The sequence below is a fragment of the Hippoglossus stenolepis genome, chromosome 13 (assembly GCF_022539355.2).
Source record: "Hippoglossus stenolepis isolate QCI-W04-F060 chromosome 13, HSTE1.2, whole genome shotgun sequence".
NCBI classification, from domain to species: domain Eukaryota; kingdom Metazoa; phylum Chordata; class Actinopteri; order Pleuronectiformes; family Pleuronectidae; genus Hippoglossus; species Hippoglossus stenolepis.
Window position 1 is genome coordinate 210,855 of NC_061495.1, and position 27,814 is coordinate 238,668.

General features: G+C 46.8%; 2 protein-coding genes across 12 annotated transcripts in view; both read left to right on the forward strand.

Annotated features, from left to right (window-relative positions):
- Positions 1–27,814, forward strand: part of LOC118120114 (abl interactor 2-like) — an 882,953-nt gene that overhangs the window by 192,807 nt on the left and 662,332 nt on the right. The window lies entirely within an intron of this gene.
- On the forward strand, positions 3,237–27,116 carry gtdc1 (glycosyltransferase-like domain containing 1). 6 transcript variants are annotated; one of them, XM_035175002.2, is made up of 12 exons: positions 3,237–3,362; positions 6,197–6,387; positions 6,831–6,998; positions 7,900–8,073; positions 14,799–14,861; positions 20,465–20,590; positions 24,157–24,266; positions 24,776–24,920; positions 25,668–25,763; positions 25,882–25,952; positions 26,045–26,136; positions 26,482–27,116. In XM_035175002.2, exons 1-12 carry the CDS (start codon positions 3,312–3,314, stop codon positions 26,590–26,592), a joined length of 1,398 nt encoding a protein of 465 aa, XP_035030893.1. In that variant the 5' UTR covers positions 3,237–3,311; the 3' UTR covers positions 26,593–27,116. The 6 variants fall into 6 exon arrangements, with proteins under 6 accessions (XP_035030893.1, XP_035030894.1, XP_035030896.1 ...); XM_035175003.2 differs by having other exon boundaries at positions 20,483–20,590; XM_035175004.2 differs by lacking the exon at positions 3,237–3,362 and adding an exon at positions 3,374–3,533.

Here is a 27,814-nt window from a genome sequence, read left to right on the forward strand (position 1 = left end):
GTTAGTGTCGGGTAAGTGTTGGGTTAGTGTCGGGCTAGTGTCGGGTAAGTGTCGGGTAAGTGTTGGGTTAGTGTCGGGCTAGTGTCGGGTTAGTGTCGGGTAAGTGTTGGGTTAGTGACGGGTTAGTGTCGGGTTAGTGTCAGGTTAGTGTCGGGTAAGTGTCAGGTTAGTGTCGGGTAAGTGTTGGGTTAGTGTCGGCTAGTGTCGGGTAAGTGTTGGGTAAGTGTCGGATTAGTGTCGGGTTAATGTCGGATTAGTGACAGGTTAATGTCGGGTTAGTCTCAGGTTAGTGTCGGGTAAGTGTTGGGTAAGTGTCGGATTAGTGTCGGGTTAATGTCGGATTAGTGACGGGTTAATGTCGGGTAAGTGTCAGGTTAGTGTCGGGTTAATGTCGGGTTAGTCTCAGGTTAGTGTCGGGTAAGGGTCGGGTTAGTGTCGGGCTAGTGTCGGGTAAGTGTCGGATTAGTGACGGGTTAATGTCGGGTAAGTGTCAGGTTAGTGTCGGGTTAATGTCGGGTTAGTCTCAGGTTAGTGTCGGGTAAGTGTTGGGTAAGTGTCGGGTTAGTGTCGGGTTAATGTCGGGTAAGTGTCGGGTTAATGTCGGGTAAGTGTCAGGTTAGTGTCGGGTTAATGTCGGGTTAGTCTCAGGTTAGTGTCGGGTAAGTGTAGGGCTAGTGTCGGGTAAGTGTCAGATTAGTGTCGGGTTAATGTCGGGTAAGTGTCAGGTTAGTGTCGGGTTAATGTCGGGGTTAGTCTCAGGTTAGTGTCGGGTAAGTGTAGGGCTAATGTCGGGTAAGTGTCAGATTAGTGTTGGGTTAATGTCGGGTAAGTGTCGGGTTAGTCTCAGGTTAGTGTCGGGTAAGTGTCGGGTTAGTCTCAGGTTAGTCTCAGGTTAGTGTCGGGTTAGTTTCTGGTTAGTGTCAGGTTAGTGTCTGGTTAGTGTTGGGTAAGTGTCGGGATAGTGTCGGGTTAGTGTCGGGTTAGTGTCTGGTTAGTGTCGGGATAGTGTCGGGTTAGTGTCAGGATAGTGTCGGGTTAGTTTCGGGTTAGTGTCGGGTTAGTTTCGGGTTAGTTTCTGGTTAGTGTCGGGTTAGTTTTTGGTAAGTGTCGGGTTAGTGTCTGGTTAGTGTCGGATAGTGTTGGGATAGTGTCGGGTTAGTTTCGGGTTAGTTTCTGGTTAGTGTCTGGTTAGTGTCGGGATAGTGTCGGGTTAGTTTCGGGTTAGTTTCTGGTTAGTTTCTGGTTAGTGTCAGGTTAGTGTCGGGTTAGTTTTTGGTAAGTGTCGGGTTAGTGTCTGGTTAGTGTCGGGATAGTGTCGGGTTAGTTTCGGGTTAGTTTCTGGTTAGTGTTGGGTAAGTGTCTGGTTAGTGTCGGGATAGTGTCGGGTTAGTGTCGGGTTAGTTTCTGGTTAGTGTCGGGTTAGTTTTGGTAAGTGTCGGGTTAGTGTCGGGTTAGTGTCTGGTTAGTGTCGGGTTAGTGTCTGGTTAGTGTCGGGTTAGTGTCGGGTTAGTTTCTGGTTAGTTTCTGGTTAGTGTCTGGTTAGTGTCGGGTTGTTTTTGGTAAGTGTCGGGTTAGTTTCGGGTTAGTGTCGGGTTAGTGTCTGGTTAGTGTCGGGTTAGTGTCGGGTTAGTTTCGGGTTAGTTTCTGGTTAGTGTTGGGTTAGTGTCTGGTTAGTGTCGGGATAGTGTCGGGTTAGTTTCGGGTTAGTTTCTGGTTAGTGTCGGGTTAGTGTCGGGTTAGTGTCGGGATTGTGTCGGGTTAGTGTCGGGTTAGTTTCTGGTTAGTGTCTGGTTAGTGTCGGGATTGTGTCGGGTTAGTGTCGGGTTAGTGTCGGGTTAGTGTCTGGTTAGTGTCCGGTTAGTGTCTGGTTAGTGTCTGGTTAGTGTCGGGATTGTGTCGGGTTAGTGTCGGGTTAGTGTCTGGTTAGTTTCTGGTTAGTGTCCGGTTAGTGTCTGGTTAGTGTCGGGATTGTGTTGGGTTAGTGTCGGGTTAGTGTCGGGTTAGTTTCTGGTTAGTTTCTGGTTAGTGTCCGGTTAGTGTCCGGTTAGTGTCGGGTTAGTGTCGGGTTAGTGTCTGGTTAGTGTCGGGTTAGTGTCTGGTTAGTGTCGGGTTGGTGTCGGATAAGTGTCGGGATAGTGTCGGGTTAGTTTCTGGTTAGTGTCCGGTTAGTGTCCGGTTAGTGTCGGTTAGTGTAGGGATTGTGTCGGGTTAGTGTCGGGTTAGTTTCTGGTTAGTGTCTGGTTAGTGTCTGGTTAGTGTCGGGATTGTGTCGGGTTAGTGTCGGGTTAGTGTCTGGTTAGTGTCCGGTTAGTGTCTGGTTAGTGTCGGGATTGTGTCGGGTTAGTGTCGGGTTAGTTTCTGGTTAGTTTCGTTAGTGTCCGGTTAGTGTCTGGTTAGTGTCGGGATTGTGTCGGGTTAGTGTCGGGTTAGTTTCTGGTTAGTGTCCGGTTAGTGTCGGGATTGTGTCGGGTTAGTGTCGGGTTAGTTTCTGGTTAGTTTCTGGTTAGTGTCCGGTTAGTGTCCGGTTAGTGTCGGGATTGTGTCGGGTTAGTGTCTGGTTAGTTTTGTTAGTGTCTGGTTAGTGTCCGTTAGTGTCGGTTAGTGTCCTTGTCGGGATTGTGTCGGGTTAGTGTCGGGTTAGTTTCTGGTTAGTGTCTGGTTAGTGTCGGGTTGTGTCGGGTTAGTGTCGGGTTAGTTCTGGTTAGTGTCGGTTAGTGTCTGGTTAGTGTCGGGATTGTGTCGGGTTAGTGTCGGGTTAGTTTCTGGTTAGTTTCTGGTTAGTGTCCGTTAGTGTCTGGTTAGTGTCGGGATTGTGTCGGGTTAGTGTCGGGTTAGTTTATGGTTAGTGTCCGGTTAGTGTCGGGATTGTGTCGGGTTAGTGTCGGGTTAGTTTCTGGTTAGTTTCTGGTTAGTGTCCGTTAGTGTCCGGTTAGTGTCGGGATTGTGTCGGGTTAGTGTCTGGTTAGTGTCCGTTAGTGTCGGTTAGTGTCCGGATTGTGTCGGGTTAGTGTCGGGTTAGTTTCTGGTTAGTTTCTGGTTAGTGTCCGGTTAGTGTCTGGTTAGTGTCGGGATTGTGTCGGGTTAGTGTCGGGTTAGTTTATGGTTAGTTTCCGGTTAGTGTCGGGATTGTGTCGGGTTAGTGTCGGGTTAGTTTCTGGTTAGTTTCTGGTTAGTGTCCGGTTAGTGTCCGGTTAGTGTCGGGATTGTGTCGGGTTAGTGTCTGGTTAGTGTTTGCTCCAACAGTACACTGTTGACACAGAGCAGGGGGCGGGGACAAAACGTCTTCCATCACCCGGGTTTGAAACTACGTGATGACGTGTAGCACCGTACGTGTCCTGCGAGCTGGACTCATGCAGTCAGAGGTGAGTGCAGCGGGTCACTTTTCCGTCAATATGAGTGAGATGTGCCCGCTGTCTGTGTCCCGGTGAGGGCTCCGTCATCGGGTCTACGCCGGGAACACACCAGACGGTGCTCCGTTAGTCCGGGAGGCCATTACCGGCGGGGGAGGAGCGCTAGTCAGCTGTTAGCTAATGGTAAACAGAGCTAACAGCTAACTGAGCTAACAGACAGCAGGACTGTTAGCTTCTCCTCAGTTTGTTTGGCTACAGAGCTAACAGCTAACTGAGCTAACAGACAGCAGGACTGTTAGCTTCTCCTCAGTTTGTTTGGCTACAGAGCTAACAGCTAACTGAGCTAACAGACAGCAGGACTGTTAGCTTCTCCTCAGTTTGTTTGGCTACAGAGCTAACAGCTAACTGAGCTAACAGCTAACTGAACTGACACACAGAAAGTTAGCTTGTCCGTTCAGAGAAACGTTTACACACTAAACATTTAAATGATTCAACCATTGACATTCAGAACCACTAATAACTTCGTGTTAACCTGCAGGTTATTCTGTTTTAAGATTAAAATGATGAGACGTCTCCACACAGCTTGTTTCATCACAATATTCACATCATAAAGAAAACCTGTATCAATAAGTAAATCCAGCCACCTTACTCTCAGGTGGACCCAGACTTTGTCTCTGGACTCTGTCTCAGGTGGACTCAGACTTTGTCTCTTGACTATGACTCAGGTGGACTCGGACTCAGGTGGAATCAGACATTGTCTCAGGTGGACTCTGTCTCAGGTGGACTCTGTCTCAGGTGGACTCTGACTCAGGTGGAATCAGACTTTGTCTCTTGACTCTGTCTCAGGTGGACTCTGTCTCAGTTGGACTCTGACTCAGGTGGACTCTGTCTCAGGTGGACTCTGTCTCAGGTGGACTCAGACATTGTCTCAGGTGGACTCTGTCTCAGGTGGACTCGGACTCAGGTGGAATCAGACATTGTCTCAGGTGGACTCTGTCTCAGGTGGACTCGGACTCAGGTGGAATCAGACATTGTCTCAGGTGGACTCTGTCTCAGGTGGACTCTGACTCAGGTGGACTCTGTCTCAGGTGAACTCTGTCTCAGGTGGAATCAGACTTTGTCTCTTGACTCTGTCTCAGGTGGACTCTGTCTCAGGTGGACTCTGTCTCAGGTGGACTCTGTCTCAGGTGGACTCTGTCTCAGGTGGACTCAGACATTGTCTCAGGTGGACTCTGTACTCAGGTGGACTCTGTCTCAGGTGAACTCTGTCTCAGGTGGAATCAGACTTTGTCTCTTGACTCTGTCTCAGGTGGACTCTGTCTCAGGTGGACTCTGTCTCAGGTGGACTATGACTCAGGTGGACTCTGTCTCAGGTGGACTAAGACTTTGTCTCTTGACTCTGACTCATGTGGACTCTGTCTCAGGTGGACTCTGTCTCAGTTGGACTCAGACTAATACTAATAATAATTAGATAAAGGTTCCTGGCAAAATGTTATTGATAAAACTTGAAAAAAAAATTGATTGTTATAATAATTAATTATACGGATTAATACATTATCATTGACTGGTGGTTCTCAACCTGTGGCCCAGGACCTCCTGAAGGGTCGTGACATAAGTGTGAGGGTCAGATATTAAAGAGACAGAAATAAAATGTTTATATTTTATATAAATAATACAAATTTATATATTTTATACAATAAATTAAAATGTATGTTTTTTAAATAAATGAATGAAAATCTATATATGTTTTGTAAATAGATAAAATATCATCTGTTATTTTTCTTTCTCTTAGAAACACTGAAACAGTTTCTCCTTTTTTTAACCAGAAAGGTCACGAGTTAATCAACTCGTCCACATTTTCAATTATTTTGACATCATTCAGGAAATAGATGGAACCCTTTCAGCACAATGGCCGACATTAAGTCTCTGTTTCCAATCAGATTTTTATTTGTGACCTCTGCTGAACCACAGGCTGTTATCTGTCGTCAGCTCATTTCCTGCTGCTGATATGAGTGTGGCGCTGCAGCAGCAGATATGACTGACTGAGCGGTCTGTGGGCGCCGCTCGCAGCCGCCGCTGCTGCATTAGCGCTCATTGTGGGCAGCTAAATGGAGGCGGGCTGGAATTCAGAGGAAGGACAGAAAGCTCAGGGAATGTAAGTCGTCCACTTCCTCCTGCTCATCATAATGGACGCTCTTCTTCATCAGGACGTGCTCAGATTACTGCCTCATTGTGCTCACACTCAACAATAGTTCACATTTAACTGCTGAGTTTACGGCTGCAACGTCTCCATCAGGCCGCCGCATGTTCACCGGAGTCATCATCGGCGCTGAGGTCGTGACCTGAGTTTTATAAAGAACTTGACCTGTTGTTTTACTTTATTATCTTTCATTGTTTTACATCTTAAAACATGAGAATTATTGATCAGTGATGAACCACACATGCATGCACGCATGCAGTTTGTGTGTGTGTGTTTTTGTGTGTGTGTGTAGAGGGAGACGTTCACAGGTAACGTAAATCAAACGTATGAAACAAATCTAACTATAAAACTATTAAAACAGTCAAACTTAAATCATGATTTTATATCTGCTGTAATGATTCGGCTCAGACTTTTCATATAGCGCCACCATCAGGTCACATTTATATTTGTATACTACTTTGGCAACATCATCTGTCAGTGTATGTGTAACACACCAGTAATATAAAGATAAATATTCCTACAACAAAGTTAATGTTTGTACACTGTAGATGATGTTTAAACATCCCATATTTACAATAATCAATCTCAACTATCATCCTTTTTCCTGAACAATATGATCAATAACCCTGGGTCCCATCTCTGTCAGAGCTCGTCGTCTCCCAGCATCCTGCTGGTGGAGCCATTCTATGGTGGATCTCACAAACAGCTGATCGATCTTTTGAACGAAAATATCATTGACTGCTGCGTCTTCACACTCCCCGCCAAGAAGTGGCACTGGAGGGCGAGAACAGCAGCACTGTACTTCAGCCAGACCATCCCCACCTGTCCAACGTACAGGTGAGCCTCGCACCTGCAGTAAGACAGGTCACACATACAGTTTTCCAAAGGTGAACTCCATTTGAAGCCACGCTTGATTGCCTTGCCACAGGAAGCAAATGTTTTATTTACCACTTGCTCGCACAGATTGGAAATAAGCGGAAGGTGAAGGTTCACCACTGATATGTTTGTGTATGTGTGATCGGGCCCTTACACTGGACCTACACTCTTTCAGGTCTGTGACACTGAAGTGGATCAGGAGTCCGATTCGATATAGCAAGTCTCTTGACTGAGAAAGGACTTACTGTGTTGACTGAGGGGGAACTTCCTGTGTTGTTTTAACTCAAGTTAAAGTTATTGTCTGGTTTTGTGTTGTCACTCGTCTTCTGGACTTCCAGGTTGAATCTCAGCCGGTCTAAGTCCAGGTTCTAGACCTGAACATCTTAATGTGTCTGTCTCTGCAGGGTTCTGTTCAGCAGCTCGGTTCTGAACCTGTGTGAGCTGGTGGCTCTCAGACCTGATCTGGCTCGACTGAAAAAGATCCTCTACTTCCATGAGAACCAGCTGGTTTATCCGGTCCGCAAAGACCAGGAGAGAGACTTCCAGTACGGATACAACCAGGTTCTGTCATGGTAGGAGTGTTTCTGTCTTTATACAGTGATTGAACATAGGGCGTGTGAAAGAATAACATGACAAACAGCTGGTTCGCTGGTTCCACCTCCGTCGGACAGAAGGTTCCGCTGCATCTGTGTTGTTTAGGTTCACTTTGTGTTTCATTTGGCTTAAACATGAAGTTGATGAAACAAACAGAAAATTGAAAGTGAAACATGTTGTTAAACAACGTCACTGTTAAAATATCTCTTAACTCATAAATTCGTTTACCGATATAAAATCATGAATGTCATTAATCGTCAGCTCACACCGTTTGTCTTCATGAGCATGTCAGGCTGAATGTGATTGGTTAATGACCTGGGCTGAAATGATTGGTTAATTGGGTTGACGTGCTGCTGTGTGGGTAATTAAAGTGGTTCATTAATCAGACGTATCGCAGTAAAGAGCAGCTCAGTAACTGAAAACTGATTGTTGTTGATCGGCAGAGCAGCTCGTCAATAAGTCTCTGTCCTCCGTCTCCACTAACGATGTTACAGTGGCATCAAGTAACACCACAGATCATTACGACTCCTCTGATTGGACCACAGCCAGACTACTTTGGATGGAGTTCAGAGAGACAAAGTCCGACCACAAAGTGGATGATTGATGGATCTATCAGAGATGAAACATTGATCGATTAGCTGATCAGCTCAAAACTAACCACAAAAGTATTTCAGGATCAAAGTCAAACTTAACGTCATCATCAAAGAAAACAAACCACACAGAACCAGAAAATGCGATTGATCTATTAAATGAATTTAAGAAGCTTCCCATCTGAGTGACTTCCTGTTCGGTCTTCACCTGTCTCTCTAACTCTCTCTGTCTGTCTCTCCATCTCTGTCTGTCTCTCTCTCTGCCTCTGTCTCTCTCTTCGTCCTCCAGCCTGGTAGCAGACGTCGTCGTGTTCAACTCGTTCTTCAACATGGACTCTTTCCTGTTGTCTATCTCCTCCTTCATGAAAAAGATTCCTGACCATCGACCCACAAACCTCGAGCAGCTGATCCGTCCCAAGTGTGTGGTCCTGAGCTTCCCTCTCCAGTTTCCTGACGTCAGCAGGTCAGTGAGAGCCCCCCCAGGTTATTCCAGTTACATTCAGCTTCAACAGCAACAGGGTTTGATGAGGACTTCACTTCAAACAGCAGAGACACGCCAGTTTGAAATCTGTTGGTGGGTTTTAAACACGTTGGCTGGTCGGTTTGAAACATGTCGGTCTGTTTTTCAAAAGAAAAGTATGTTTAACAGGTTTTATAGCTCCACCTCTGGCTGCTGCTTTCGCAATAGATGTTAAACTTTATTTTCCACCATTAAAGATGACGATAAACATACAAAAATGTTAATACAAGTTGTTCTTGTGTTTATTGCCCCCTGTTGGTTTGAAAGGGGACTGTGCATCACATACTCTCATTCAGACTTATCCTCGCTTCCGCTGGCCGAGGTCGCAATGACAGACTGTGACGTATTTATTTGTGTCATGTTTTAGAGGGTTAATTATTTAATCTGGAGAGTTAGAGTCTGAACCACAGACAAGTCTGGTCTGTTGTTAGGAAGTTACAGGTTGTGTGTTGGTTGTATGTGTGCTGTTGTGTAGTTGGTTGTGTGTCTGTTATGTAGTGGTGGTCATGTCAGTGAGCTGCAGGATGACTCTTCTCTTCCCTCCAGTGTTTCTCGGCTCATTTTCAGATGTTAATGTGTCTGATCCACAGAGTGTAAGTAAGTGATTATATGCATGGCCGACAATCCCCCTCACGCCCGCGGTCGTCCAACCAAACACTGAGTCCGACTCTTTGAAAATAAATCGCTCACAGAAACATTGCGGGGGAAGAAGGGTGATGTCTTCAGATTCATGGAGGAAAAAAACTTGGAAGAAACTAAACTATTTCAGTTTTCTTTGAAGAGAAGGCTTCATCTAAAGATTTATGCTTTTGTTACTGGAAACAGTAGATTTCACATTATTTCATGTTCAGTTGACCTGTTGTACATTAACAAACGAATAATTAACAATTAACAGTTTTTCTCTGTGAATAGTTTTAACTGAAGATTTTCTCTGGGCATTACTCACATAAAGAGATGAAATGGTTACCGGTTTTACAATTAACCACGGTGAAATTCCAGACGGTTAGTATTGCCATGTGAAATTTAAATTATCATTAAAACTGTGGTTGTTTACCACAGTGTAAAGCTCATAGTAAAAACTGTCCAGCATCAATCACAGTGAGCAAAACAGGCGCCCTGGTGCAGCAGCGTGGGTTTGTTATGTGCATGTGTGAACTTTACTTTGTGTTTGTTTGATTCTCTCTCGTTGTTGAGTTGATGAGGCTTAATGATTGATGACTTAAAGGGGACATAACATGAAAATTCCACTTTGTTAGTGCTTCTACAGGTTAATGTGGGTATCTGGCTCATGTCTACCAACCCCAAAACTCTGGAAAAAAACACTCGCACGTTTTGTTATGGTTCCTCTAAGTCAGAAACGTCATGCTTGAGTGACTCGAATGAGCTTCCTGTGTATTGTGTCGTCACAATACACAGGAAGTCTCCCAACATGGTCTTGGCCCACCTCATCCCCCCCGCCCCCCCACACTCGTTACGCCGGGTTTACACCGGACGCGGAAGTGCCGCTGCGAGGCAGCGCAGCGCCGTTCCCAAGCGAGCAGCCGCCTGGCTGTTCACACGGGACGAGCATTTCTCCGCTGGTCAGCCCCATAGACTGTATATATAAGGTCAGCCCGCGATTCTGCTTTCTCCGCTTGTTGTTGTACCCGTTGAATGTCGGGGTTCGGGGGTAAATGATGGTCTTCATAGCCCCCTCTCTTTCTCTCTCTGTCTGTCTGCTTGTGTGCTTGTAGTGGGGGGGGCAGAGGGGGACATTTAATTATGTGATTGGGAAAATTAAAACTCCAGGACAACAGAAGGGGAATACAAAGTCTGGGATGCATATTTGATCATTTATATCATATAAAATATGTAATTTATATCGTTTAAAATCATGGGGGGAGAGGGGGGAGGGGGGAGCTGGCTCACTAGCATTTAAAGGAACAGGCACTCAAAACAGGTCGCTCTGTGGAGGGCTGTTTTATACAGGGTAAAAAGCTGTTTGAAATGATCCTTGTGGTATTTTGACCAAAGTATGTTACAGACATTTCATTAAGACCCCAAGGAACCATATCAACTTGTGGTAAAATGGGCATGCTATGTCCCCTTTAAACACATTGAAAAAGGAGTCCAACATTTTGTGCGCTGCTACACAACATGAGATGTAATATGATGCGCACATGCAGGACATCAGTGTTAAAGTGACCAGAACGATCCAGATTCATGATCCGACATCATCGATTATTACAGATTATGACGCAACGCAGTGTTTTAACTTCATTGGTGCAGAAGAAATGACGGCCCTTTTATCCAGGAACATAAATATGAATTCAGAAGGTTTTTGTAAAGATCATTTCTACATGTGGGTGATTAGAAAACATCAGAGGATCAGAGTCTGTTGTTGACTGGTACCGAGTAATGCGCTGCAATGCAGTGACTCTGCTACGAGGGGGCCAGAGGGGCCACCCGGATACTGTAGAGGCGATCATTTTTCATCACACAAGCCTTCGTGTATTAAAGTGGAGAGCGTAAAAATAATTACATCACTATTTATTTTATTATTTTTTATCTATTTTTCTTTTTTTTATATTGTAGCCGAAACACCGTGATAATTTGTTTAATTCTGTCGAGTATAGACCAAAGTCAGCAGGTCTCCAAGATGCAGGCGCAGCATTTGTTGTGTAAAACATGGAGGAAGCAGCAGCAGCTGTAACACAACTCTTAGTATCTCTGGCCATAGATAACAAATGATAACATCCACTGTTGCCACATTGCTGCGTTTAACAAATGTTAATATTTTGGGGAAACTTGGGGTCGACATCTGTAATTAACGTAGCAAGTTGTCAACCTTCAATAAATAATGAAAATACTATCATCATTTTTAATACATATTATGTCAATATAAAACTTACTATAGTTTGTGAATGAGACCAGGAACACTTGTGCAGCATCAGGTATCAGCTCTGAGTAGTTATAATGAAAACATAACAGTGTAAAGATGTTATTGATTATTAATGATAGCAGCAACAGTTCATATAGTATTTAGGTCATAATAAGTATTATAGTTAATAATAGTAATGATGATAATAATAGTCGTTATCCTGCAGCTCTGGAGTCAGAGAGAGAGAGAGAGAGAGAGAGAGAGAGAGAGAGAGAGAGAGAGAGAGAGAGAGAGAGAGAGAGAGAGAGAGAGAGAGAGAGAGAGAGAGAGACAGACAGACAGACAGACAGACAGACAGACAGACAGACAGACAGACAGACAGACAGACAGACAGACAGACAGACAGACAGACAGACAGACAGACAGACAGACAGACAGACAGAGACAGACAGACAGACAGACAGACAGACAGACAGACAGACAGACAGACTATGGCAGGAAAAAGACACATGTCAATAAATTAATGTGGGGGGGGGCAGAGAGAAGGGGAGAAGTGCTCAGTGCATGATGGGAGTTCTCCCTCAGTGCATCATAGGGTAGCCCATATTCACAAATCACAATTTGTCTCATAGGGATTTAACAAGGTGAGACATCCTCTGTTCTTAACCCTCAACAAGAGTCAGGAAAAACTACAAAAAACCTTTTAACAGGATAAAAAGAACGTAGAAACCTCAGAGAGACACATGTGAGGATCCCTCTCCCAGGACGGTGCATGATGGGAGTTCTCCATCAGTCTAGACCTATAGCAGCATAACTAAGGGATGGTTCAGGACCTGATCCAGAACTATAGGCTTTATCAAAGAGGAACTTTTTAAGTTTAACCTTGAATGTAGAGATGGTGTCTGACTGTAGAACCCAGAGTGGGAGCTGGTTCCACAGGAGAGGAGCCTGGTAGCTGAAGGTTCTACCTCCTGTTCTGCTCTTACAGACTCTGGAACCACAAGAGAACCTGTGTTTTGGGAGTGCAGTGATCTATTTGGATAATACAGTGTTATGAGCTCTTTGATATATGAAGGGTTTGATTGTTAAGGACTTTCTATGTGAGGAGCAGGATCTTGATGTTCAGAGTTTGACAAGGTGCCAGTGCAGAGAAGCTGAGAGCAGTAATATGATCTCTCCTAGTTCCTGTCAGCACTCGTGCTGCAGCATCTTGGACCAACTGGAGGCTTTTCACAGACTTACTGGGACGTCCTGATAATAAAGAGTCACACTGATCCAGTCTAGAGGGAACAAATGGACGAGTTTCTCAGCTTCCTTCTGAGACAGGATAATCACGCTTTGTTTTCTAGTTTTAAACAGAAATTATTCTTGGGCTCAAACCAACATTTATTTTTCAGATCAGTTTGTGTCAGTGAAGTGATTCAGGGTTAAAACATTCTCCTGTGTTCTAAAAGAAGAAAAGAAACGGTTTCTTTTGTGGTGAGTCTGAGGCGTCTTTGTGGTCGCTGTTTGTCGTATCCATCTATCAATCGGCCTTTGAGTGGAGGACTTTTGTAATTTAATAGTGATTGACCTGAGCGGGCAGAAACCTGCAGCGGGACACAAAGACATCACATCCATCACAGCTGAGCAGCAGGACGTCCACTTGTCCCCGGCTGAAACCAGATTAATGTGGACACCACGTGATCAGCAGGTGTCTGATTCTGGACAGACTCCAGTCTTTTCTTCTTCTTTGTCTTTGTGCAGCTGTGGGGTTCTGCTGGCCGTCAGGTGTGAAACTGTGAATCCAATAAAACCTTTGTTTTAAACCAGTCTGATGATGATGGTTCTGCTCTTGTTGGGTTTACATGACACCACAGTCTGTTCTGTTCTGTGGATCTCATCTGTTGTTCGGCTGTTTCAGATGTAACAGAGCTTCTCAGAGTCTCTCTTTGAAAACAGGTGGATGATGTCAAGTTCGACTTGCTCTGTTAGAATAAAAGTCTGTAATCGTGACAAGATGCTTTTCACTGTTTGACCAATCAGAGCTGGTGTTTCATTTGACTGTAAAGTCAATTCAAGAGTTTCTCTTAGTTCTTCAGACGAGACAAAAAACTGTTCTTTAAATTTAATTTGGGAACGTCACTGCTGCCTCTTCGAACTTTCTACCAACTAACGAATCAAAAATGTTACCATACAAATGTTTTGTCCAGAACTACTTCTAAGTGTTGGATACATTTTGTAATTAGGGAGGATTTTTAATAAACAAGCACACACATTCACACACAGTGAACATTAACAGCAGATTTCATTGTAATAACTTTGTGTGTGTGTGTGTGTGTGTGGGAACTTTAACTCATTAGTTGTGATCACAGTAACTACAAACACACATGGAGTCTGCTGTCATCAAGATCTGGTTTCAGGATCTGGTTTCTGCTTGGTGATCAGTTGTGGTCTGTGTTTGACTGATCAGCTGATTCTTTCTTCATGTCACAGTTTTTCCTCCATATGAACTTTCTGTTGTTTCATGCTGAGCTGTAAACGCTCTGTAGACCGACGCCATGACGACGGTTTGACTGTATCTCGGTCAGGACGGCCCTCAGGTCATCTGACCGTCCGTGTTTTCTGGCAGTGATTGGTTGTGACCGTCGACTCGTCTCATCAGGATCTAATGTGGATCTTAATGTAATGTAATGACCTGCAGAGCCTTGTCCAGTCGGCCACACTGAACCGCCCCTCCGAGCCTCTGACCACAGCTTCCTGCTGATTGGATGGTTTAAAAGTGACAGGAGTCTCTGAGCTGTGAAACGTCCAGTCAGACCCGACTGATACCAGGTCAGCTTCAGGCCCCCGGGGCCCAGAGCTCGACCTGACACACACTTCAACTTCTTTAAGTGTTTTTAACCACTTCCTTCACACACACACACACACACACACACACACACACACACACACACACACACACACACACACACACACACACACACACACACACACACACACACACACCTTTAGGCGCAGGACTCCACAGTACTACAGTACTCCACACTAGTTCAAATGCACCAAATGAACGTCCTCGCGGTTCAAACATTATACAGTATCACCGGAGGTGAAGACTGCAGCTTCTTCTTCTTCTTCTTCTTCTTCTACTGTTTAATTCTGTCTCTACTTCCTGTGATTGGTCCAAAAGTCCAAACTATCCAACAAAGTGTTTTCACTGCAAACCAACAGAACCAGGTTCAGTTTGATCCAAACCCAGAACTCCTCTTGGTCTGAGGAACCTTTCAAACCTGTCTTGTTTTGTTTTTCTCTTTTCCGTTTGTTCTCTTCAATGATGAATTTCTTTAAAGAACCAGTGAAGCTGTTCAAGGCTGGGTTCAGGTCCTGGTTGTGGTTCCTCTGACAGAATGTGTGTATAGCGTTGAGTGGAGCTGTGTCTCTCAGACTCTGTTTGTAATAAAGTAAATGAAGGGAAATGATTTTTGACCATCTTTCATCAGACTCAGAGGTGAGGTCATCACACAGATCACTGTTGATTTATCAATAACATAATTGATCTCCCCCCCACACACACACACACACACACACACACATGGACACAGTCATGTTTTTATGCCTCTGGTCAAACATCTCATTTCTAAAATGGATTATTGAATCATGTTTTCGCAGAGGCAGCGACCAAACCACTCTGTCCAACTGTCCGTCCGTCCACCTCCTTTCCTCCTTTTTGTCCACGGCGCTCAGCATCTCTGGAAGCTGCTGTGTTTGTGTTTCAGTTGTTATGAACCACTGATGTGCAAACAGGTGTTTTTTTCTTTTTGTGTTTTAGGCTGATGCCCAAACACAAACTGGTCCGTCAGCAGCAGATCAGTGATGAGCCTCACACTCACAGGTAAACACACCTGACGCTCTGTTACATTACCCCGACGCTCCATCGCTCCGTCCCTCTGATGCTCCGTTACATTACCCCGACACTCCATCGCACAGTCACTCTGACGCTCTGTTACATTACCCCGACGCTCCATCGCTCCGTCCCTCTGATGCTCCGTTACATTACCCCGACACTCCATCGCACAGTCACTCTGACGCTCTGTTACATTACCCCGACGCTCCATCGCTCCGTCCCTCTGATGCTCCGTTACATTACCCCGACCTCCATCGCACAGTCACTCTGACGCTCTGTTACATTACCCGACGCTCCATCGCTCCGTCCCTCTGATGCTCCGTTACATTACCCGACACTCCATCGCACAGTCACTCTGACGCTCTGTTACATTACCCCGGCTCCATCGCTCTCCTCTGATGCTCCGTTACATTACCCGACACTCCATCGCACAGTCACTCTGCTCTGTTACATTACCCGACACTCCATCGCTCCGTCCCTCTGATGCTCCGTTACATTACCCCGACACTCCATCGCACAGTCACTCTGACGCTCTGTTACATTACCCGACACTCCATCGCACAGTCACTCTGACGCTCTGTTACATTACCCCGACGCTCCATCGCACAGTCACTCTGCCTCTCCGTTACATTACCCCGACACTCCGTCACTCTGACGCTCCGTTACATTACCCAGACGCTCTATCTATCCGTCACTCTGACGCTCTGTTACATTACCCTGACGCTCCATCGCTCCGTCACTCTGATGCTCCGTTACATTACCCTGACGCTCTGTTACATTACCCCGACGCTCCGTAGCTCTGACGCTCCGTTACATTACCCCGATGCTCCATCGCACAGTCACTCTGACGCTATGTTACATTACCCCAACGTTCCGTCACTTTGACGCTCTGTTACATTACCCCGACGCTCCATTGCTCCGTCACTCTGACGCTCCGTTACGTTACCCCGACGCTCCGTCACTCTGACGCTCCGTTACATTACCCTGACGCTCCATTGCTCCGTCACTCTGATGCTCTGTTACATTACCCTGACGCTCCATCGCTCCGTCACTCTGATGCTCCGTTACATTACCCTGACGCTCTGTTACATTACCCCGACGCTCCATCGCACAGTCACTCTGACTGTTACATTACGCCGACGCTCCATCACTCTGATGCTCCGTAACATTACCCCGACGCTCCGTAGCTCTGACGCTCCATTACATTACCCCGACGCTCCATTGCTTCGTCACTCTGACGCTCCGTTACGTTACCCCGACGCTCCGTCACTCTGGCGCTCCGTTACTTGCCGCGCTCCGTCACTCTGACGCTCCGTTACATTACCCCGACGCTCCATTGCTTCGTCACTCTGACGCTATGTTACATTACCCCGACGTTCCGTCACTTTGACGCTCTGTTACATTACCCCGACGTTCCGTCACTCTGACGCTCCGTTACGTTACCCCGACGCTCCGTCACTCTGACGCTCCGTTACATTACCCAGATGCTCTATCTATCCGTCACTCTGACGCTCTGTTACATTACCCTGACGCTCCATCGCTCCATCACTCTGATGCTCCGTTACATTACCCTGACGCTCCGTTACATTACCCCGACGCTCCATTGCTTCGTCACTCTGACGCTATGTTACATTACCCCGATGTTCCGTCACTTTGACGCTCTGTTACATTACCCCGACGCTCCATTGCTCCGTCGCTCTGACGCTCCGTTACGTTACACCGACGCTCCGTTACGTTACCCCGACGCTCCGTCACTCTGACGCTCCGTAGCTCTGACGCTCCATTACATTACCCCGACGCTCCATTGCTCCATCACTCTGACGCTCTGTTACGTTACCCCGACGCTCCGTCACTCTGACGCTCCGTTACGTTACCCCGACGCTCCGTCACTCTGACGCTCCGTTACATTACCCTGACGCTCCATCGCTCCGTCACTCTGACGCTCTGTTACATTACCCGACGCTCCGTAGCTCTGGCGCTCCGTTACATTACCCCGACGCTCTATCTATCCGTCCCTCTGACGCTCTGTTACATTACCCCGACGTTCCATCACTCCATCACTCTGGCGCTCCGTTACATTACCCCGACGCTCCATCGCACAGTCACTCTGATGCTCCGTTACATTACCCTGACGCTCTGTTACGTTACCCCGACGTTCCATCACTCCATCACTCTGACGCTGTGTTACATTACCCCGGCACTCCATCGCACAGTCACTCTGACTCTGTTACGTTACGCCGACGCTCCATCGCTCCGTCACCCTGACGCTCCGTTACGTTACCCCGACGCTCTGTCACTCTGACGCTCCGTTACATTACCCCGACGCTCCATCGCTCCGTCACTCTGATGCTCCGTTACATTACCCCGACGCTCCGTAGCTCTGGTGTCTACTTCCCATGCTCCATCGCCGTCACTTGACTCTGTTACATACCCCTCCATGCTCTGATGCTCTGTTACATTACCCCGACGCTCCGTAGCTCTGGCGCTCCGTTACATTACCCCGATGCTCCATCGCACCGTCACTCTGACGCTCTGTTACATTACCCCGACACTCCGTAGCTCTGATGCTCTGTTACATTACCCCGACGCTCCGTAGCTCTGGCGCTCCGTTACATTACCCCGACGCTCCATCACTCCGTCACTTTGACGCCGTTACTTACCCGACCTCGTAGCTCTGGCGCTCGTTACATTACCCGCCCATCGCAACTTGACTGTTACATCATCACTTGATGTCCGTAACATTACCGACGCTCCGTAGTCTGGCGCTCCATTACATTACCCGGCGCTCCATTGTCGTCACTCTGCGCTCGTTCGTTCGGCTCCGTCCTCTGACGCTCGTTACGTTACCCCGCTCCGTCACTCTGACGCTCGTTACATTACCCGCGCTCCATTTCCGTCACTTGACCTATGTTACATTACCGGCGTTCCGTCACTGGCGCTCTGTTACATTACCGGCGTTCCGTCACTCTGACGCTCGTTCGTTACCCGGCGCTCCGTCACTCTGACTCCGTTACATTACCCAGATGCTCTATCTATCCGTCACTCTGACGCTCTGTTACATTACCTGGCTCCATCGCTCCATCACTCTGATGCTCGTTACATTACCCTGGCGCTCCGTCATTACCCAGCTCCATCGTCACTCTGGCGCTATGTTACATTACCCGATGTTCCGTCACTTTGGCGCTCTGTTACATTACCCGGCTCCATTGCTCGTCGCTCTGGCGCTCCGTTACGTTACCCGCTCCGTACGTCCCGGCTCCGTCACTCTGACGCTCCGTAGCTGACGCTCCATTACATTACCACGCCCATTGCTCCATCACTTGACGCTCTGTTACGTTACCGGCGCTCCGTCACTTGGCGCTCGTTCGTTCCGGCGCTCCGTCACTCTGGCGCTCCGTTACATTACCTGGCGCTCCATTGCTCCGTCTGGCGCTTGTTACATTACCCGATGCTCCACTCTGGCGCTCCGTTACATTACCCGGCGCTATCTATCCGTCACTCTGACGCTCTGTTACATTCGACGTCCATCACTCCATCACTTGGCGCTCCGTTACATTACCCGCGCTCCTCGACAGTCACTCTGATGTCCGTACTCCTGACGCTCTGTTACGTTACCGACGTCCATCACTCCATCACTTGACGCTGTGTTACATTACCCGGCACTCCATCGCACAGTCACTTGACTCTGTTACGTTACGCCCGCTCCACTCCGCTCCCTGGCGCTCCGTTACGTTCCCGGGCTCTGTCACTCTGCCGCTCCGTTACATTACCCGACGCTCCATCGCTCCGTCACTCTGATGCTCTGTTACATTACCCCGACACTCCGTAGCTCTGATGCTCTGTTACATTACCCCGACGCTCCGTAGCTCTGGCGCTCCATTACCGCTCCAGTCTGATGCTCTGTTACATTCACGCCCGTAGCTCTGGCGCTCTATTACCCGACGCTCCATCACTCCGCTACTTTGACGCCCGTTACATTACCCGACATCGCAGCTCTGGCGCTCCGTTACATTACCCGACGCCCATCACTCCGCTACTGACGCCTGCTACATTACCCCGACGCCTATCGCTTCATCAACCTGACGCTCCGTTACGTTATCCCACGCCTCCGTTGACGCCTGCTACATTACCAGACGCTTTATCTATCCTTCACTCTGACGCTCCGTTACATTACCCTGACGCTCCATAGTTCTGACGCTCTGTTACATTACCTGACGCTCCATCGCACAGTCACTTGACTCTGTTACATTACTCATCGCTCCGCTACTCTGACGCTCTGTTACATTCCCACGCCACTCACTCTGACTCTGTTACATTACCCCGACGCTCCATCACTCCACGCCTGCTACATTACCCAGACGCTCTATCTATCCTTCACTTGACGCTCCGTTACATTACCCTGACGCTCCATAGCTCTGACGCCTGCATTACCCCGACGCCTATCGCACAGTCATTGACTCTGTTACATTACCCGACGCTCCATCGCTCCGCTACTCTGACGCCTGTTACATTCTCGACGATCCGTAGCTCTGACGCCTGCTACATTCCTCGACGTTCCGCTACTTTCCGCTACATTACCTGACGCCCATCACTCCACGCTCCGTTACCCCGACGCCCATCGCCCACAACCTGACGCCGTACTTTCGACGCCCGCTACTCTGACGCCCGTTACATTACCAGACGCTCTATCTCCTTCACTCTGACGCTCCGTTACATTACCCTGACGCTCCATAGCTCTGACGCTCTGTTACATTACCCCGACGCTCCATCGCACAGTCACTCTGACGCTATGTTACATTACCCCGACGTTCCGTCACTTTGACGCTCTGTTACATTACCCCGACGCTCCATCACTCCGACGCCTGCTACATTACCCCGACGCTCCATCGTCCCTCAACCTGACGCCTGCTACGTTACCCTAACGCCTGGCCACGCACTCGACGCTCCGGCTACTTTGACGCTCCGCATTACCCCTAACGCTCCACGTTTCTTTCGACTCCGACTCTGACGCCCACATGTACTTAACGCCTGGCCACGCACTTTACGCCCCGTTACATTACCCCGACGCTCCATCGCTCCGTCAACCTGACGCTCCGTTACGTTACCCCGACGCTCCGTCACGTTACCCCGACGCTCCGTCACTCTGACGCTCCGTTACATTACCCCGACGCTCTATCTATCCTTCACTCTGACGCTCCGTTACATTACCCTGACGCTCCATAGCTCTGACGCTCTGTTACATTACCCCGACGCTCCATCGCACAGTCACTCTGACTCTGTTACATTACCCGCGCTCCATCGCTCCGTCACTCTGACGCTCTGTTACATTCCCCGACGATCCGTAGCTCTGACGCTCCGTTACATTATCCCGACATGTGCTGTTGACCTGATGTAAAATTAATGAGTAATATTTTACCACTCCAACTCCAACACTTCATTCTAATTGATTGATATAAATATTTATATTAATTTAGTTGGTGTGAAATTAATCTGTATGAAATCAAACTCAGTAGGGATGAGGTTTTATTGTTTTAATGATTCTCATAATCAGTATAATAATATATTTATCTGAGTTAAATCATCTTTATTAGGATTTATTTTTCTAACAGGTCTGAGGATCCACATCCGTCCACAATTGAACATGACCTGGAACCAGTTTCAGACCAGGACTCTGGAGACCAGATCAAACCTCTGCACATCGTCTGGCCTCACAGATGGTGAGTTCACGTTCAGCAGGTGTGTTAGGGTTTGTACAGACTTTGTAAAAAAAGATTTCACCTGCTCAGACATGATGACAGATAAAAACACCTCTGTTTAAAAAAATGTAAATATGAGGAACCAATCATATTTTTAGATAAAATCGTAGTTAATTAGAAACCTTATGAATAAAATGATTTTATTTAAGGGTTAACCCTCATTTATAAAAATGTATGTAAAGCTGATGACACGAACAAAGAATTATATTTATAAAATAAAGTTGTTTATAAAAAGTCTAATATAAAATAAAGTCAGAGACAAGATGAAAATATGTAAGTTAAGTTTTTGAATAAACGATAAAAAACAAATGAGGCTCCAGACGTCAGACTGATGTTTGAGAGAAAAGACGAGTCAGTTTTCAGTAGGACGTGTTTTTAAATCAGATTATGGGACATGAAGTCGAGCGTTTCCTCGTGTTTTTCACCTTCTCTTGTATCAGTGACAAAGCAGCGTCGTGTAATCTGCTCTCAACTGAGCAAAACACACAGATGGATTATATCTGCGGCCGGCGAGCACGCTGCTTTTATTCTGGTCGGATGGAGGATTTCAGTTAATCTCTCAGATTGAAGCTTCGCTCATCTCATCTGTTTTTATGTTTAATCTGTGTGTGGCCTGGATCCTCAGATTACAGCTCCGTCTTATTGCTGCTGCTGCGGGGGCGTGTGGGGGGTGAACAGCTGTTCCAGGTGAAGACGCTGCACTGCGGGAGGGGGGGGGGTGGTTAAATCTGTGTGAGATTTACGTTGATCAGGATTCAGACTCTGATTGAAAGAGAAACAGCAGGTGGTGACGAAGAAACATCCAACAGATTAATTTATTATTTCACTGCACCGACCACGTCGCAGTCCAGTCACCACGACGACTCCCGCGTCTCGTACCACCGGGCGACGTTCACAACCACGTCTCTGAATCCACTGGAGGTCATGACACCAATGTCACATGACCGGTGTCTGTGTTTGATTGTTTAAAATCTAAAATACAATAAAGTGTTTTTACAAAGTTGTTGAATCAGAAAAAACGTTTTTTCACATTTTTCTAAAATGTTGCCAAAACTTAAACTCAAAATGAAAAGAATCAATCCTGCCAAAGATTGATTCAGATTATTGATCAGTCCTTGTGTATGGGATCTAATCGACTCCTTTCATTGTCATGGTTCCTCTGAAGTTGGCGAACATTCTTCACATCGTTATTTTAACTAGCGATGTCACAATACGACAAATTTAGTAGTCAATACAGATACCATGAAATTTCCACGATTCTCAATACACAATTATATACCACGGCAAAAAAGTAAAACAAAACTAGGGTTTTCCGATCAGGATTGTTGGGGCTGATCACCAGTCGCTGGAAGTAGTATCAGCCGATACCGCTCTAGTGTCTATTGCCCCGTTTGCGCCTGATTAACATGTGTCTTGGGTGAGTGACCACTTGTGATCGGATTTCTCTTACCCGCTCTATATGTAAGTAAACACGTCCTGAATCCTACTGTCTTTTTCAGTAAAAGACACACGCACCGATACATAATGTCCCATAGGGGCTCAATTGGATTTAGGTCAGGGGAACGAGAGGACCTTCATCATCAAGGAACTGCCGACACACTCTGGCCACATGAGGCATTGTCCTGCACCAGGAGGAGCCCACTGCACCAGGAGGAGCCCAGGGCCCACTGTTACCAGGAGGAGCCCACTGCACCAGGAGGAGCCCACTGCACCAGGAGGAGCCCAGGGCCCACTGTTACCAGGAGGAGCCCACTGCACCAGGAGGAGCCCACTGCACCAGGAGGAACCTGGGACCCACTGCACCAGGAGGAGCCCACTGCACCAGGAGGAACCTGGGGACCACTGCACCAGGAGGAGCCCACTGCACCAGGAGGAGCCCACTGCACCAGGAGGAACCTGGGACCCACTGCACCAGGAGGAGCCCACTGCACCAGGAGGAACCTGGGGACCACTGCACCAGGAGGAGCCCACTGCACCAGGAGGAGCCCACTGCACCAGGAGGAGCCCAGGGCCCACTGTTACCAGGAGGAGCCCACTGCACCAGGAGGAGCCCACTGCACCAGGAGGAACCTGGGACCCACTGCACCAGGAGGAGCCCACTGCACCAGGAGGAACCTGGGGACCACTGCACCAGGAGGAGCCCACTGCACCAGGAGGAGCCCACTGCACCAGGAGGAACCTGGGACCCACTGCACCAGGAGGAGCCCACTGCACCAGGAGGAACCTGGGACCCACTGCACCAGGAGGAGCCCACTGCACCAGGAGGAACCTGGGACCCACTGCACCAGGAGGAGCCCACTGCACCAGGAGGAACCTGGGGACCACTGCACCAGGAGGAGCCCTCGTCGGGCCCTCATGCCTCCTCATGGAGTCTGTTTCTGACAGTTTGGTCAGAAGCACGCACACCTGTAGACTGCTGGAGGTCATTTTGTAGAGCTCTGGTAGTGCTCCTCCTGTTCCTCCTCGCACAAAGGAGCAGATACTGGTCCTGCTGCTAGGTTGATCCCCTTCTACGACCCTGTCCATCTCTCCTTGTGTAACTGCCAGGCTCCTGGTGTCTCCTCGGGCTCTTGAGATTGTGCTGGGAGACACAAACCTTCTTGTGACCGCACGTATGGAGGTGTCTTCCTGGAGGAGCTACAACCCGATCAGACACGTGATAGATTCCCCTGCTACATCAGCCAGTTTGCAAAAATGAAATTTGTTTTAAAAAAAAGAAAAGAGGAAACACGTTGTGTTTTAACCGACCACAACACGACAACACACTGGGACAAACGCACAGAAACGTTATTTACACAAAGAAAGAAATAACTTCATGCATAACGTTTGCTGAGTTTACAAGAAGGCTCGGAAAAATAAGAATTAGTTGTAGACAGCGTTTTTAAAAAGTTTATAAAGTTTCTCTTGACTCAACAAATTTCAAATAATAGTCTGGTGATATTGCAGAACACAAACATCTGCTGCTTAAACTTGAGCACAAACCGGAGACACCAGGTAAAACTGAGGTAAAACTTCCAGAGCAACGAAGCTCACGATGCAGTCGCTGTCATGTTTCATCAATACTGCTCATGTGCTACTCTCCACAGAGAAGAGAAACAAGATGTCTCACTCGTTGGCTATTTCCACCATCAGCTCTGGGGAAAAAAACCAATAACTACCTAAGTTAGAATAAAAAGTACTTACTGAAAGAAATGATGAGTGACCATCTCAATCCCTTCTCATCTCTGTTGAGAGTTGCTCTCTGAGTGACAGTTGTTTGTTTTGTCTCATCTGATCCTCTGATCTGCGTTTAGAGTTCACCCATCAAACTGATCAGAGGGAATATCGGCCGATACCGATCAGTGGTAGATCGATCACAGCATCCTTAAACAAAACATACTGTGCTAACACACACACACACTGTGCTAACACACACACACACATACTGTACTAACACGCAGACACACACACTGTACTAACTTATTAGTTAACTTATTTAGATGACGCCTAATTTCTAATGTACTTAAAATGAATTGTGTGTTTTGAAGGGAACATGATAAAAACCCAGAGCTGTTCTTCTCAACACTCATGAGACTGAAAGAGAAACAACTGAACTTCAAGCTGTCGGTGCTCGGAGAGACATTCACTGACATCCCAGGTACACGCACAAACACACACACACACACACAGAGTCTCTCAATCTCACACACACACACACACAGGTGTGGGTGTCTAAAGTCTTTAAGATGTGAGGTATTTGACCATGGACAGTTCAGTGAGCAGCGTTACGGCTCTGACTTTTCTGTCCTTTAAAACTGTGTGTGTGTGATTGGACGCTGCAGAGGTCAGAGGTCGGCACTGCGTCATCCTTACGACAGTGTATCATCAGCTGATGATGCGATAATGACGATGCGTGTTTTAGAGAAATGAAACGTAAAGTTTTACTGCAGCACAAACACATTGATCGTAAATCAGCTTAACGAGCGCAGGAAGGCAATCACATTAGGACAATCTTCATCCACTTTGATTTCAGTAATGAGGTCACACAGTATCGATTCAGTTCACCTGAGTCTGAGCTCCGATCATAAACGTCCACTCTCATCAATATCTGATTTAAAAAGAGTTTTTATTTCTTCTTCTCTCTTTATCTCTTCTTCACCCCCACAGCCATCTTCTCTGAGGCTCGCCGTCAGCTCGACTCTCACGTCGTCTCGTGGGGTTTTCAGAACAGGAAGTTAGATTACCTCAGAGTTCTGTGCGAGGCAGACGTGGTTGTCTCCACCGCCAAACATGAGTTCTTCGGCGTCGCCATGTGAGTTTCATTCATACACACACGTTCTGTCCGTCAAAGTAATCAATCACTATAATCAATCACATTACTCACATTGATCCTGTTTCACGGGTTAGCTGGCGTGCGGTCGGTGTGTGTGCTGGTGTGTGATTGGCCTGCAGCTCAGACTTCAGTCACCTGGTGGACTCTCATGTCTCCATCAGGTGGATCTGAGCTTCAGGCTGAACAACCAACCAGATGCTGTGCTCTCTGAAGCTCGGCCAATCAAAGGGCTCTGATGTGAGCGTGTGATCTTCACCTGATTCATGTGTGAACTTTGATTCACTGAAGCTTCTTTAATAAAACAGATTTCAACAGTTCAAATTCTGTTGATGAGAAAAACTCAGTTTCATCACAAACATGAAGATATTACGTCATCTGTCTCTGTCTCTCTCTCTCTGTCTGTCTCTGTCTGTTTCTGTCTGTCTCTCTGGGTCTCTCTCTCTCTCTCTGTCTGTCTGTCTGTCTGTCTCTCTCTCTCTCTGTCTGTCTGTCTGTCTGTCTGTCTCTCTGGGTCTCTCTCTCTCTCTCTCTCTCTCTGTCTGTCTGTCTGTCTGTCTGTCTCTCTGGGTCTCTCTCTCTCTCTCTGTCTGTCTGTCTGTCTGTCTCTCTGGGTCTCTCTCTCTCTCTGTCTCTCTCTCTCTGTCTCTCTCTCTGTCTGTCTCTCTGTCTGTCTCTGTCTCTCTGAGGATTTCATCGTGTGAGACATGATCTCCCATCACCTTTCAGGACGATGTTGATTCAGCTCTGGGAACAAACATTAAAAAGAAGAAAATCCTCTGGAACGAAAACCCAGCAAATCCCAGCTGGTCTGAAAGTTTTAGAGTGCGATGATTCAAGTGTTTGGTTTTTAAGCATTTTGAAATAATTGAGCCTCAACAAACGTTTGTCCTCTTCTCTCTTGTCCTCATGTTGCCATTTTCTCATGTCTTCATGTTGTCAGGTTAGAAGCTGTTCACTGCGGATGTTTTCCTCTGTGTCCGAAGGCTTTGGTGTATCCTGAAATATTTCCAGGTGACTAACGACACGTTGTCATCTTCTTGTCGTCTGAGTCTTCACTCGTACGTCCCTCACCTCTTCTTCTTCTTCTTCTGTTTGTCATGTAGCACAGTATCTGTACTCCACACCTGAGCAGCTGTGTAAACGTCTGCAGGAACTTTGCAGGAGGCCCGACCTCGCCCGCAGACATGTCGTCAAGGTAACCTACGGACTGTAATTAACAACACGTTTCATAAGAGTCCTTTTTATTTTCTAATGATAAATCAACGTCATCCAAGACTTTTATTCTGAAGAAATATAAAATTAACCTTTTGTTTTTTGATTAAAACTTTGATGATTGACAGGTTGATGATGTCATCAGATGATTGACAGGTTAATGTCAACAAAACAGGTTTAGTTTTTAATGAGTCGATGATTTCATGATGAAAACTAAACAGAGTTCTGTAAAGTTCCAGAACCAGATCCAGGACCGGACCGTGTTGATCACAGCTGATTCTCCGACATCTCAGAGTTCTCCTTTAACGCTCGCTCGCTCGTTTTCCAGGTCGACACCTCCTCCTTCTCCTGGATGCATCTGAAGGATCGTTTTAAGATGCTCCTGCAGACACAGGTCCCTGAACGCACCGCAGGCCAGTCTGAGGCTGAAGTCCATTAGCTGTTAACGGTTTGGAGGTTTGGATGGAGCGTCTGCCAAGCCCTCGTCACGCCTGACTTGATGCCTTGTCCTGCAGAACGCCGTGGTGACATCCAGGATGAGCGTCTCTAGTTCCTCTGAGCTCCGAATCAAAGAACGGCCGGAGACGCCGAGTCTGGAACTGTAAACGTCTCCGTCTTCTGGAGAACAACTCGCTTTTATGTGTCTGATTGGGGGGGGGGGTGTTAACTGTAAAAGCTCTCATGTGGCCACAGGCAGCACCGCCTCCTGAATCCTGAAACCATTTTGATCTTCACCACAGCCCCCAGGTCACGTGATCATTGTTACCAGGTGTGAACCTGAGAGTGACGCTCCATCACACACTGTTGCACCACATCACATCATCACTATGACGACACAACACGACCTCATGATGTGATCTGCAGAGCAGAAACAAAATATAGAACAAGAATAGTGTATTAATGAAAAACTGAAAAGCAAACTGAATTATTGTAACTTGTTTTTAATAAAAAATGTTGAGTGAGTTAAGTTTGTAAAACAGTTTCATCATTTTGATTAAAAAAAGTAGTTTTAACTGTGAGTCACCGTCCTGCCAAGAAAAAATATATTACTGAGGACAAAAACATAGTGGTGAAGTGAATATTATGATAAAAGTTAAAATGATGATATAATATAATTATAGGCAAATAATGATGTATTAAACATTAGTTTAAATAATTTTTTTATCAACAGTTCATTTAGGGGAATATATTTAAAAACAATGATGAATGTAGAATATTTCCATGTGATTAATCGGTTCAGTCAAACCATTGTTTGAATTGAAGGGTGAAATGTGTTTGTACAGTGTTTTTAAATCACACTAATATTTCAGCTTCCAGCAGAGAAGAAGAGAATCGTATAAAAGTCAAAGAAAAGCACTTTGGTTTGAGGCTTTTCTCCAAACTGGATTATCAACAAAGAGCAGAAACATTAATTTCACGCTTCAGGAGTGAAGCTGGTTTGAGACTCAGCTGTGATTGTAGAGTCGTCTCCTCCAGCAGCTAATGAACACGTCACATGTTCTGAACACGCTACAGCTGCTTCTTTAGCATCGGTAGAATCTGTATTATCTGTATTATCTGTAGCAGTTCAGCTTAAAGTCTCTCATTTCAACCAGCTGATATTTTTAATCATGAGCATCAAACATGTTCCGTTTCCTGTTGAACCTCAGTCACACTGCTCT

What these genes read in the sequence shown, in the direction of transcription:
- gtdc1 (XM_035175002.2), top strand. Translation starts at nt 3,312, where the DNA reads ATGACGTGTAGCACCGTACGTGTCCTGCGAGCTGGACTCATGCAGTCA. An exon ending in ATCGTCTGGCCTCACAGATG is followed by an intron (nt 20,591 to 24,156) that starts GTGAGTTCACGT and finishes TGTGTTTTGAAG; the next exon opens with GGAACATGATAAAAACCCAG. An exon ending in GAGTTCTTCGGCGTCGCCAT is followed by an intron (nt 24,921 to 25,667) that starts GTGAGTTTCATT and finishes ATCACCTTTCAG; the next exon opens with GACGATGTTGATTCAGCTCT.